General features: G+C 39.5%; 1 protein-coding gene across 3 annotated transcripts in view; it reads right to left on the bottom strand.

Annotated features, from left to right (window-relative positions):
* Positions 1 to 14,697, bottom strand: part of LOC131127699 (phosphatidylethanolamine-binding protein 4) — a 42,590-nt gene extending 27,893 nt beyond the window's left edge. For 2 of the 3 annotated variants that reach the window (XM_058069840.1, XM_058069838.1), the window contains exons 1-2: positions 14,595 to 14,697; positions 13,855 to 13,970 (exon numbers count right to left, since the gene is read on the bottom strand). In XM_058069840.1, coding sequence (XP_057925823.1) covers positions 13,855 to 13,970; positions 14,595 to 14,652 — 174 coding nt within the window. In that variant the 5' untranslated portion in view covers positions 14,653 to 14,697. The other variant, XM_058069839.1, reaches the window with a different exon arrangement.
* Positions 14,698 to 14,711: the final 14 nt, after the last annotated feature.

Genomic DNA, 14,711 nt, shown 5'->3' with positions numbered 1-14,711 from the left:
AGCGAGGCTAACAGATTGATCTCTTCATAAGGAATTATATTAACTCGAAAACATATGAACAACATGTATAAAAACAAATCTGTAATTTAAAATAAAGTAAATGATCTGTTATGTAAAATCCACAGAGCAAGGACAAGGCAACCAGATTATGGTCTCAATGTGGAGTACAGCTGTGAGCAGGCAGAGGGGCCACCAAGTGGGTAGGTTAACTGCTGCACCACCGTAAGGGTCACAAGATGGGGTTAATCCTAGTGGTTTGGAGCAAAAGGGTCAAACAGGCTACAGGAATTGAATCCTCATCAAAAATGTGGGCCGAACTGCAAAAGATGAAATAGGAATACAGGAGGGACTGGCGAACACGGGTCATTTGGCAATCTCACGGGTGACAGGGTCCTCGTTTTCATTAATAACAGCCCTGAACCCATCTTTTATGTTCAGAAGCTAGAAAACCTAATTTTCCCTCTGGACATCATCATTAGAAAACCTCCACATGAGCAGTCTGTATGGGACGATCAGCAGTGGGACACAAGAAACACAAGGCTTATGATAAAATTCCTCATTTACAGATCTTTTATGAACTAGAGCAGGGCTCTGCAACCAGCAGCTCCCAACCTGCCTTTGCTGAGCTTGGTAGTAGGTGTTTTTTAATGCAAAGTGGAGGAAATGTGCATTTTCGAAAAGAACTTGAAATATTCAACGCACCACCAAGTGACTGCATCTACACTGCCTTCTGAATGCTGATTGGATGAACAAGAAAAGAGGGAAGACAGCGTGTGCAATGAGACACAAAGAAAACGTCTTGTTGAATGTCCTACCCCTGCACTGAGCTAGCTATAACTATTCATGCATTCCTAAAATGAAAAATGTAAGAATTATTTAATTCTGAATGGATATATTCCATTACCTTCACAGCCGATTATGCTGGCTTACCTGTGTGCTTGATATGTGGTGGTATATATGTGCTACGTTTAAAGACATTTGAAGGACATAGTACTCTGCTTCTTCTGAAAAGTACCCAACTGAAGATGGGTGTAAGAGTAATTTCGGAACTATATGGAAGGTTGAGCAGAGCAAACATATAAAAGAACTAGATCACTTTCTGTGCTGGTTATAGTGTGTAGCTGCTCTATAGGAGTCCACAACTCAATACAAAGGGCCGAAGATGAGCATAATAGGTGCCCTTTAAGTGATACGTGCTTGGTGGGGAACTACTTATCCTTCCGCCTGAGTAAGTGCGTACTGTAATGCGCAACCGGCAGTCTGTTGAGACGATGGGGGATCGTGTACTGTACATAGAGTTGATCTACCCAAATGGTTATGGGGGAGAGCTTGAGGCTTTACGTGCAAATGTAATTTGAATTTAACTGAAACAACCAAACCATTTTGTGATCTGCAGCTTTATGTCCCCAACAAATGTGCAGTGAGATACTACACTAATTTACCATTTCCATTAAGTGAATTAAACAAAATAAGGGAAGAGATAAGGACAATTATTTAGATTGCGTATTGGCACAACTTATACACATAAGAGAACGCCAATAAATCTCATTGTGTTCTTATACAAAAGAGCCTCACGCAGCACGGCATGCTCACTACCTACAAACCTGCCTATTTTTAAATGCAGCCTGCCTCCCACACAGGAGCGGAGTGTGAAGTGGCTTATAAATCCACACTTTGGAGGAGCCACATGGTCAAGGGACAGTCACATGTTGATATAAATGCATACTGTGGGGCAGAAAACAACAGAACTAATAGACTCCAGCGAGGCAACCAAAATACAGCAGTGAGCTATGAGGAGGCAGCGGTTCAAGAGGAGTCACATAAGCTAAGTTTTCATATTACATAATCACAACCGTGCAGTATTGTGATTACTAGTGTATAAAACATGGCGGTAAATTGCTGCAAATCATTATTATTATTATAGTGTATTTGGGAATAATACTGGCAAAAAAACAAAAGAGTGGTCCTTTGCCACTGGTTGAATATGACATATTATTCAAAATAATAGTAGTAATAAGTAGTGAGTTGAGTAATAATAGTCGAAATATATTGAGTCATATATACTATTCTGATCATTAAATGTCAGTAATGTTACATTTTTGAGACATAACCTTACATTACATTAACAGTGCATGGAGTCAGCCATGGCATGTCTGACATGGCAGTCAAAACAAGTTCTCCTCCCATTCCATGTGGAAATGGTACGTTTTTGGCTTCTCACTTTGTCCTCTTCCCCACTCCATTTGAAACTCTTTATATATTTACAATCAATAAATTGGAGGCTAACCGCGTAGTTCTGTAGTATGCTATGCTTAAAGTGGCAGCTGTCTTTTGTCCCTGCAGAAATCCCATAGCGTGTGCGCAATGTGGTCTAATTTAATTTCCTGAGGGCTCTAATGATGGTTAAAACATATTTATACAGTCAGAAACAGGTTTTCTATTCTCTAACCAGTAAAAAACATTCCATCTAATAATATTGAATCACACTTTGTGCAAATTAACTTATCACCGTAGGGTCTGGAGCCAGTTAACCACCATAAACAGGGAACGTCTATAGCCTAAAATAAAAGGGGTACCACTAAAATTCAGTCCATTCATACAAGCTAGTACTTTTGTGGTTGAGAGCTGCTATGAAGCCATACATACCTAACATTAAGATGGTTCAAGCTTCGGGGAGGTTTGAAGGAATTAGAATCAGCCTAGGGAACAATTTCTGCATTTCTCTTAACATTGACGACTTCTTTCACCACAGCCGTGCTCATGTTAAGCTTATTAGTCACCCTGGATGCCATCTTCCTTGCTGAGGCTTCCGACACTTTCTAGAGGTTGCTTTACACACGTACACCTACTCACTGCCAAGGAAGCAAATATTATGATACACAACATGCAAACTACCACTAACAGGTACTCTGAGGCAATGAGCAGCAAAGTACTAGAATATGAACTTCACATCCAGCCGTGCGGTAAAGCAAATTTGACATGTAGTTTGGTTGTTCAGAACACACCACATTTAAAACGGGCCAAATTATAATGTTTGTCCGTAATTACCCTGTCAAGCAAGACACATGCTATGAAGTCAAAGTGTGCTGTTCCGCCAACATCTAATATTATTTTCCTTGATTGCAAAGTAATATGGAAATGTCGCCAAGAGGGTTTGGAATGTTGCCTGATTTAGTCACCAAGTTGTGATGTTCAGAGCCTGTGAAAGCAAGCAAGTATTGTTTTGTATTGATGCACTGATGTGTTTGAGTTGAAGATGCATGTATATGTTGGTGAATTGTACTGCTGTTGTAGTGTTCAGGTCAGAATTAAGTTATAGAGTGTCAGACTTGGTGTAAATCTGCAGGGATGGTACACTCAGTTTGCCATCATAACACAGAGCTGTGGCTTGCCATGATGTGCATGTGTTAATTCTGAAAAAAAAAAAAATTATGTGGTTGATTTAAATTAGTTACCACCATTAGCACATTATTTTTGCCAGCCCTGGTTTAAAATATATTTCCAATATTTGTACTATTTTAGAAATGAAAATGTGGTTAATTTGGCATATTTATGAGTGGGTTGTATCTTGATCACACAGGATCCCAAAGTGAGACCTGCAGTTGGCAACCCTTGATTTAGATCAACAATTTATGTCATACATACATTCCAAGTTGAAATAATTTACTCATCATACTATAACCAATATTCAGTTGACGGGATACATGCTGCAGTGAAGCGAGTTTAGTTGTAAGCACTCTTGACACCCATTTCTATTTGGCCATCAGAGCTGTTAAAGGTGTCAGGGCTGTTCACAGGCACTGTGTGTTTCACCAGCCAAGATGGCTTCCACATTTTTCTATCATGATTAATTATGGTTTCTGATGTAGTACAGTGAGAAAGTGTAAATTATTCCCACATTTTCTTGTGCCCTCCGCGCAGTCACTCTTGTGTAGGAAGATGCTATTGACGCCATCCATGGATGGCGACCAAAAGGCATCTACATGGGGTGGCAAACTCTAGTGATTATTAAGAGGGGGGGCTGGGGGTTTGTGTCAGCTGAACATAGTCCAGACTGCCAGTTGACAGGGCTGGATTTTCCAGTATGGAAGAGACTTGTTTCAGTGGGCGAAGCTGGGTGTTGGGAGACTAGGAGAGAGGACTGCCCAAGGCTTGGAAGCTTGAAAGAGAATATTTCAAACAGACAAACACCGTCTGTGTTCCAGTGTCACCAGCCCACCCGTCTGACAATCAGGGCCATGTCATCACTTGGGTTCTGACTAATTCAGGGAACACTCTTAGAGGATGCTGCAAACAGACATCAGTTGGGCCCATAATATAAATATAGACAAAAATAATCCAAGGAGCACAAATAGCAAAGCTAGGGGGGAAATGTAAAAACAATAATATGGTAGGCTTTCAATTCTTCACAAATTCCTCAATGTGTCTGTAAAAAAAACACATTGTGCATGCAGGACTGACAATCTTTAGTGTTAGAGAACTGGTTCAAATATATTACAAAAATCATCTGTCAGATCATTTTGTGCATGTTGTTATATTTAGCCCTGTCAGAGAGGACATTCCGGAGAATGGCACTTATAATCACAATGCAGAAAACTGTTATCAGACGAAGTACAGATTTATGGTTCAAGGGCTTGTCCATTCATAGAGAACAAGCTCAGCTTTTCTGCCTGACACACTGATAAAGACGGCACAAATAAAACAGCTCCAGCTCCATCTTTGCCTCTCCCCAAGGGAATAATATATCACCCATCTGAATGTGACACATATTGAATCATTTCCAGTACTGATGATTCATTTGAATAAATCAGCCACTCTTATTTTGCCAACTTGAACTGATTCTGAAATAAGGAGAAAAAAATGTAATATGGTTAGATCTAAGGAAGGACAGGTGTTGGGAGTGTTCTATAGGAGTGGTAATCCTAATCCTTTTTTCAAACAACAATTAATGACTGCTGCAATGATCTTAGAGTATGTGATGTTGCAATTCCTTTTTAGACTGTCAACAACAACCTGCCTTTCTCACAGACCAAATCCAGGAGGATACGTTGCTGCAGGCATACGGGATCTTATCCTGGATTTGCATATATGTACACCAATAATCAGGAAATACACAAGACAAATCTTGTAGTGACCCAAGATATATTTTCTCTGGCTATTTCCAGTCTCACTTTGCACTGTTGGTAGTGAAGATCTGATAAGACGTACCAACCACAAAAGCATCACCTGTTGCCAAATGTCATATCAGATATATTAATGAAAAAAATGGCAAACTTGTCCAACAAAGAAACTTTTAATGTCTCTGAGGGCAAAAAAACAAATATAAAACTACAGATGCAAAGGATCAGCCTATCGGCAAGTTTAAAAAAATCTTGTGCAATGAAAGGGGTTATATCCGCATTCAAGCTAAGAGACACATTCTAACGCACACAGACACAAATCCTGTTGAGCTGAGCGGAGCACAGATACCCTAGCAGCCCTCCAAGGCACAATTAGGATTTCACGGGGGGAAGAAATCTACATTCCTGCACACATGAAAAAAGTCCTTTCTCCCTCACAACAATAATATCAACTTTTCACTTAAGGAAAAACCTGAAGCGCCACTCCATTGGATTTGGACAAAGAAATAAAATAAAATGTTCAGGAAAAAAGCCCAAATTTAAGCTGCAGTTGTTAAATAAATATATTATGGTGGAAGAAAATCCAGTCCTAAGCCACCCGGTTCCAATCAATTTCTCCTATTGGCTGTGACATGAAAAGAAGCAAGCACTCACAGTTTGTTTGAAGTGCGTGTTGTTTGTGTGGAGCTGCAATGATGTTCTACAGCAGTTCATGTTGAAAACCAAAATTTTGGACAAAAACACCTGTCAGGTATACAATGAAAGCACAGGTCAAGTACCTGGACATTGAAGTTGGACAATAGTAAAAGATAATGGTTAAAGCAATGTATCTGATTAATGCTATAAACATGCTGAATACATGTCAATGTGTTGCAGGCAGGAAGCTGACAGGCAACTATCATCAACTTCATGTGTTTTCCTGAGGGGGAAAAAGAAAAATCATATTTTCAAGTTCCAAGTTTGAAAATGTACGGTTTATTTTTGTCTTTTGGACTATTAGCTGGATGGAGCTGTCAGTTAGAAAAGCTAATCTTGAACTTATTGAAGGTTTTTACCACCTTAGAATATGTTCTCGGTAACACTGGCACAGTCCGACTTCACAACAAGTGTCATAGTTCCTGCTCTTAATTTCTGCATGATTGGGTCTGTTTTTTTTTTCCAAGCTCACTGCTTCCTAAACGTTTCTAAAAGTGTTTAAAAAGTCAAACGTGAAATGAAATGCTCAGACTATGCTACATGTCACAGTGGTTTACTAATAGCCACACAAACTTGTAGGTAGTCATTGTTGTCGAAAATAATATACACATTTGATATTGTAAAGTGGTGCAGCACAAAAAAAATCATAACTATGATGTCATATAATGTTGGAGCTGTTGCCACAAATTGTTGGAACCCGATTGTCGACTTTAATTTAGAGAGACGTGAAGCTAAATACCATGATGTCAGACATCAGCTACAATGAAGGTCTCCATGTATAAACTTCACTTCTACTGATTTAATTAGCCAACATATAAGCCCCGAGGTACATCCACAGACCATTGGGACAAAGCTGTGCTCTATGAGTTTGACCAGGACCTTTTAGCTGCCTGCTCGGTGAAACAGTGTTTTAATAAAAACACATTGAAACCGTCACCACAGATATGCAGATTTGTGTGACGGCTAAAGAAAAGGTTAAACACATCATCTGCGGTATCTGAGAAAGCCTTAATCTCTAGTAAAGCTTTGAACTGGCATCCAGCTAAATCATCTTTAGTTTGCTCATTATCGATAGCTCTCCTGACATTCTGACAAAGAAAGAAAGAAAAGCATCTTGCCAACACCTACTCTGTGAGAGAGCTCTTTCATTTCAGCTCCAAAGCTGAGAGCTCCAAACCTCCACACCACAGTGTGGGCAGTTCTGGCAGAGTCCTACCTAAAAACACTGACTGAGTGCAACAGTTGGACTAATGACTGAACAAAAACAGATATTAAAATAAAAATGGCCGCACAGTAGGCACAACTCTGCAGCTGAGAAGCAGGTTCACTTGTGCCCACCTGTCTTATTCAACAGCAGAAGGTATCCACAATGCCTTGAAGGTCTTAGTGCCATGAGGGGCGGTGAGTTCCCAGCTTCAGCCACTTCAGGGCAAAGCAAATCACTTTAATATGTTAAGAAGATTAAGATGGATAAATGTCTAGATACATTTTTTGAAAAGCCACCTAAATCTCTAGTGTTTTTATTTGGGGAGAGGTGTTATGTGAGTCAACACAAGCCCACCAAAATTCAACGCGATTGGCTAGTGAAAATCGCGGCTTATTTGAGATTTCCCATTTTTAAGCCTCTTGAATCTAAGACCATCCCACCTTTGCTTAATATTTTATAAACACCAACCTTTGGGACAACAAAACTATGCTTAAATCTACTGGTCACAGTTGCATGTGCCACTGCTCTCTCGGCTTACCCTCAGCAGCCGTCTTATCCTGTTTATGCTGATACTATAGCCTCATTTGTGTAGGTCAATGTTTGCCTTGTTAATCTGCTGATGAAAGCATGTCAGAAAACACTAAAAGGAAGTGCTGGAGGTTAAAGTTTAGGGTTTTCACAGTGAAGCATCTGAAATGCTCTTTGCAATATACAGTATTTATTCATTCCTCATTGAATCGTGTAAGTCGTTCAGGTTAATTGAAACAGGTATTTTGCTAATGCAAGATAGGCGGTTGGGTGAGCCCCCCAGCAAAAAGCGATTTGACGGTGTCCGCCTGTCAGCTTGCTCGATTAGAAACTGTGTGTGAAAAAGAAGAGAGTAAAATGGAACAAATAATGTAAAGGGATTAACAACAAATTTGCATATCATTTGCTCTGCTTCTAAACTATAGCATGAGGAGAAAGTGAAGAATGCAATTTTACCATCGCCTGCCCGCACATTCATCATCAATGATAGCAGCACATGTGTCAAAAACTACAGCAAAATTAAAAGCGGTTAGAACAAGTTAGAAGGCTCGTAGCTCCATGGAAAACTTGCAAAGAAAGCCTAAACATCTTATTTCATGTGTCAAATCTGTATTAACCTGTTTCTTTACACTGCAGTCTCTCCATCCCGAGTTAAGACAATAAGACCACTGGGGAGATGAAGGGAATGGCATTATGGGGAGTTAAGCATAATGAGCAGCCCTGAAGCTGTTCTTAAAGAAGGTGAATCAGAGGATTGGGACACAAGTGTAACTAAACTCTGGGCCGGACCACGAATAAGAAGCAACAAAACATTTTAGGCAAAATGCCACTAAGCCAAGCATCTGTATCTTCTTAAAGTAAACTTTGCGTGATCACTTAACTTCAGGATTACTTGGTTCAAAAAGAAAAGAAGCTGTCAAGAGGGAGAAAAATAAATTAACCTAGTTTTAAGTATAAGCCACCACAGTAATCCTTTCTAAAAGTTTTACAGAGAGTCCACATCAGTTATTCTACAAACTATGAAACTATAGGAAGTTTAGATTGAGACTTTGGATCTACCTTGAATATTCAAAATACAGAAAAATGTACGGCAAGGTAAAGTGAAGATTGGTATTTCGGTCGCAGACTGTACATCTCTGGATGAGAAAGTTCATATTAAGGAAAGGTCTTACTGTGCCAAGTCGGCAATGATTCCCTGGTAAATGTTACGTTCCTGTGCCTCTTATAAATAGAAATTTAATCTTGCATGTTTATCTCAGTATCCACAGCGCCGGTTGCATTTCCCATGTATATTTTGAATTTCTGTTTGAACAGAGCTTGCTGTCAATGTACCTATACAAATTGCAAAGATAAGACTCTTTGTGTGACGACTGCATAATAATCATAAGGTGGCACAGGTTCATGTTCTTATTTCTAAACAGCCAAGTCTTTATTACCTCTGAACTCTGTCTGCAAATTTTAACATTGTTCACGTATTTTATAACCACAACAGGTGGCTGATGCTCTACATTTCTAAGCTAATTAACTTTGAATTCTTTTTAATACATTTTTTCAACCAGATCCCCACCTATTTGCAGTTTGATATTCTCTCCCCTCCATAGTCACTTGTTTCTCAAGAAAATTACATTTTCTATTATTTTTGGGAAACCTGCCCATTCACGCATATTCTCTCCGAAAATATGCATTTTTTTCACAGAAAACCCAACACATTCACACTAATTACAGAATTTTTAAATAATACAGCATAACATATACAGCATAAAACAGCATACAACATATGTAATAAGTGAGAACAAGTGTTACCCGTAATAATCATGACAATAATGGACTGAATTTTTATAATGCCTTTCAAAATACCCACATTCAGAGTGGTGGTAAACTAAATCTGTAGCAACAGCCGCCCTGGGGAAGACAAGACAAGACAAGAACATGGCGCATTGAACATAACAACAGTGACTGGGATAGAGGAAGTGGGGTATGAAGTATGAACCACCAATCTTCGAGTACCTGGACATACCCCCCAAGCCACTACCACGCAGTATGTGGCAATATAACATCAGCAGACATCTTTATCCCGCATTCATTATGAAGTTGAGTAGCCCTAGTCAAGAGTATCTACAACAGCCATGTTTAGGTTACGTGAGTAGCGTGAGTAGCGTGAGTAGTTTTTACTTTATTTTTGTTTTATGGTGGCTAAAAAAAAAAATCACATTTGAAGTACTTACAAGTCATCTAGCATCACAGAAGAAATCATGTATACTCTGAAGTTGTTGGGAGGGCCACCCTGACACGTTTTATAGAAGCCATATTACAACACGATTCACTTCTCATCATATGAAGGCTGGTGTTGTCTGGTCACCTGAATATCTACTCTAGTTGAATGAAAGCCACACAGGCCAATAAACCTGCAATCATTGGGTTTTTAAACTCCTAACATAGGGGCCTGTCAGGAATCCTGCACGGGTGGACGTGTAGGCTTTCCTGTGAATGACAGGGTCTGCTCGAGAGGAACCCCACCCTCGCTTCTCCAGCATGCCAAACACGGGGGAGAGTGGGCAGCATGGAGACGGCAGGCTGCCGTGGGCACTGCCAGGCTTAAAGCTGCCCTGTCGTCATCTGAGGCTCGCAGAAGAGAACGCCGAGATTCACCAAAACAAAACACACAAAAATAAAGGGGGGGGGGGGGATCGTCACATTTAAATCCTCTCCCAACGCCCCCACATGTTTTAGCAAAGCATAAAAATCATTCACAGTGGAAAGAAAAAGACAGAAAGGAATGTGGAAGAAACAGCTATTAGAAACAGAAGGAAGCTCAAGAGATCATATTGAGGAAGCGCTAATCACACGTATGGGTTAAAACCTCATTCCATCCACTAGATGCAAGAAATGTCAAGCAAAAAGAAAGAGATGCCTTTGAAAACCAGGTCTTGGAATGGGCCTTTTGGTTATTGTTTTGATTGTCAATCTCAAGTGCCGGAGTATATTTCCTGTGTTGTTTCAACCTAATGCATGCATGCAGCTACATTTACAACTTCAAATGAAACAGTAGTAAATGTATCTCTAAAAAATTGATTAAAAATCACAATCACATTTTTAAAATTACATTTTCATTAAATGCCATTTGCAACTCTGTCTGAAATAAGCCCATTTTTACACATAACTTAAGTTGAATTCACACGTTCTGAGTTTATTTTCTAAGATTTCTGAGTATACTTAAATGCAGCAAATTGCAATTCCGCATTAAGAGTATCAAAGTGAGTAATAAGAATTTCTTTGCATTTCTATTTATTCAGACCACACACATCCATAATAAAGATGTTGCTGTGATGGGTCTGTGAATGCATCTCGTGGTCTGTTTGTGACAATGAGGAAGTGTCGTTGCGATGACGAATGGACAAGAGACGTGTTTGTTAAGAGTTGGCGATACATATATGGTGTTGGAATTGCACTGTTGTTGATGAATTCAGGTCACAATAAAGTTCTACAAGTGCGGCAGACTATATGGCTGTGGGGAGGAGCTACACTGTGCCACTATCTGTCGTCATAACAGAGAGGCGTGGCCTGACATGATGCATATGCATTAATTACACACAAAAAATTAACATCCATCCATTTTCTATGCCGCTTATTCGCACTAGGGTCGCAGGTATGCTGCACCAATTGAAAAGCTTTTCAAAGCGCCACCACAGTGAGACATTTTTGAGGCACATTTTGCAGGGTGCAGAACTTATATCACTCTCGTAAAGACTGGAAGTCCCACACACGGCAGACATGTTTGTTCTGAATGCTGCAGCAGGGTCGGAGCTGATTGGTGGAGGGGATTGGCATTTTAAAGCAAGTATAGGCTGATGTTGATACCGTCCTTTTTAACCGATATCGGCCGATGACCAATCATATATATATATATATCATACTTGCTAAAAGAAACGTGGTGGCAACTGCTCTATGCATGAGAGAAGGCTGGCAGAAAATTGCCGCCTACGTGAATGCGTAAGTTTACCACATAAACAATATACAAAGGCCTACTGCACATACAGCATGAACTGCAATTCATGACTGACCGTTTATTTTATTCTTTCAGTTGCGATCCGGCTGGTGACATAGATGACATATGTAGATGTAGACAACAGAAATTGAAAAAAAAAACATACACACTTAATAAACACTTTCCATTATTAAATATGCATGTATGTATGATGATGCTATATGTATACATGTATGTGTAAGTACTCAGCGCAAACAAATAATGTAAGATGATTGATGAACAGATGGAATCAGAGTCAGTTTAAAAGTTTCATTATTGTGTCTGACAGCAACTACAGTGCATTCACAGTATGTGTATGCTGTACATTTTAGCTGTATTATTACATTTTGTACATGATTACAGACAGAGTGAGCATACCTGCGAAACCCTCGTGCGGACAAGCGGTATGGAAAATGGATGGATGGATGTAAATATATTTTATAACAACAATTCGAATAATCCTAGTACAGGCCTCAGGACAGGGATGCATCATGTTTGCCCTAGTTGACACTGATACTCTTCTGTGGTGACCCCCGACCCTCCCCAAAAGCCATAGACAAATAAAATACACAAGACTAAGAGTGTCCAAACTATTTCCACAAGAGCGCAGGCACTTTGTTTACATTGTGCCCTTTTGCTCTCCGTTTCCCATTTTTGTTGAGGTTTTTCTGTTTTTAAATTATTTCTACAATGTACAGAGGGCCAGTAAAGAAAATAAGCCATGGGATGCAAATGGACCCCGGGCCGCACTTTGGATATCCCTGCTCTGAATTGTGTTTATAGGCCTACTGCCCATTGCAGTCCATTACAATTACTCAGCAGGCATGCCTCACTTCGCAGTAATGAAGTGGGTGTTACAGTGGGTGGATTTGAGCGTGAGCAGCCACTATTCTGTATCACTGCCACAGGTTTTAAAGGCTGAGTGGCAGAGAATAGCAGCGGCACAGGCAATGTGGCATCGTGACAGAAAGCGTGGTGGACTGACTGGCAGACCAACAACACCCCAATTTGCTCGAGTGTCAGGAAAACCGGAGAATTACATTTCAAAAACGAGGAAAATAAAGTTTGTATTGATTGAATCTTACATGTAATCAGTTTTACTGTCTGGCCAGAACAGTGAATCAGGCCAGACAGCATAATAGGAAATACCACCATACATCAAATGGAAGTTTGGGCGATACATCATGTTCAAACAAGACTGCTTAGCTGTGGAATTCATAGAGTAGCTCCTAAATCGAGTTAGCTTTTCATTACAGTTGTGTGTTCGCTTAATATTAGTGTATTGTAAACTTCAGTATGGTGCTTTAAACTATATCAACTATAGGCTAATCATCTGAAAGAAGCATTTTACCAGCAGGCAAAGCAAGAATTGTTATACTTATGCTGTATGAAAAGGTATTTATGAGAGATAAAATATTTCTAATCGTCATCTGATACAGTTTACTATGAACTTACGACAAGTCACTATTTTCCAGTAATTTAACACCACAAACAAAATGCTAGAATAATAAAAGGCTGTCAGATACCAAATAGTACATCTAGTCACCTGGTCATCCTGTTCTGCATTTTCAAGAACTGTGATGCATATCTATCTTTGTAATTATTTTTATTGAAAAAAAACTAATAACTTGATAATTGTATCAGACTAAAAGTTAGATCACATTTAAAAATGGAATCGACTATGTACTATGTACTGTACAAATAATGCAGACCTAAATCACCCATTGTACGTGACAAACTTCAAGTGGCGAAATGCCATTACAGTACATACGTTACAGAGCAAACGTTGATGGAAAATGAAGCGCTACCACCATCTACTGGTGAAATGCAGTACTACAGTCATTTGTGGCTACAACGACGATACATTAGTGCACTCTGCTGTCAAAAAAATGTGTGCACACATTTGGCATTAAGGCTGACATTCCTAAAATCATGCATGTTAAGTTAACTGGAGACTCTAAATTTTTCATACATGAGAATGGTTGATCGGTGATCGACTCGGGACCAGTCCAGCCTGTACCCTAGTTTTCACCCAAAGTCGGCAATCGACTGGGGTAGGCTCCAGCGTACCCATGATCCTAATGAGGACATGCGATATAGTAAAAGGATGGATGGAAAAAAACAAAAACAAAATATGTTTGTGCAAGTTTTTATATTGACAATTTACACATTGTTTAGTCTTTGACACCGTACTGTAATACTGTATACTGTAAGTTTTATCTCTATGGCATTTGTAAATTGTTGTCCTTATTTTATATACCTTCTCTTACATCTCTTACCTCATTGGTTGTAGTTAGTTCAACAAGTGGAGCTCCCCAATCTGTGCGAATCGTCCTACAATCAGGCTCCTGCTTACGGTTTGTGCAGGTCTGGGTACCATAACTCCAGACCATCACTATAATAAAAGAGAAACGCCACACTTAGATCTTTCATACCATAACGACCCAACTAGAAGACAGGCCTCTCTTTCAAAATCTTTTTGTGAAATTATGTTTTCAAGACAGTTGTTTGATAACTCACCATTATCTTAGAATTAGCACCATAACTCCTCCTTTTAAGGGTGCATTCAGACTTCTAGTTTAGTAGTCTTAGTACTACTGCACATAAGAGGACACGTCTTTTTAGGCAAATAATGCTCATATTCGGGACCATACAGTATATATGATACATACCTAAGCCACAACATTAGTTATACTGGGACAGTTAAAACGACTGTATGCAGCTGATGAGTGCCAACATTCAAATTTACGACAGTCTGTAAGCTACCAGGACGTGCACCAGTAATGTTTGTTGTCAAAGCAATTTGGTCAAGGTTAGCTAAACTAATGTTAGCTTACCTGTTTTAAGACTTTTGTGGTTGTGTACACGCCATGGACGTGAATACCAACTGGGATTATTTTACTCAAGCCAATATTTTAATTTGTAATTATGACATTTGTTTGGTAAAAGATGTTAATTTTCACTTTACAAACTTAAAATTCGCCACAAGTTTCATTAAAACGTATGTTATCCGTCATACCATCGCGTAGAAGCTGTTCGTTCGCCTTGTGCCAGACGTCACCAGGCTGGGTGGCCATCTTGCCGAGCGGGCATCCAATCCCGGCTTTAAACAAAACAAAAAAAACAAAAAAAAACT

This window comes from Doryrhamphus excisus, chromosome 4 (genome assembly GCF_030265055.1).
Source record: "Doryrhamphus excisus isolate RoL2022-K1 chromosome 4, RoL_Dexc_1.0, whole genome shotgun sequence".
NCBI classification, from domain to species: Eukaryota; Metazoa; Chordata; class Actinopteri; order Syngnathiformes; family Syngnathidae; genus Doryrhamphus; species Doryrhamphus excisus.
This window is presented reverse-complemented; position numbering and strand designations above follow the sequence as displayed.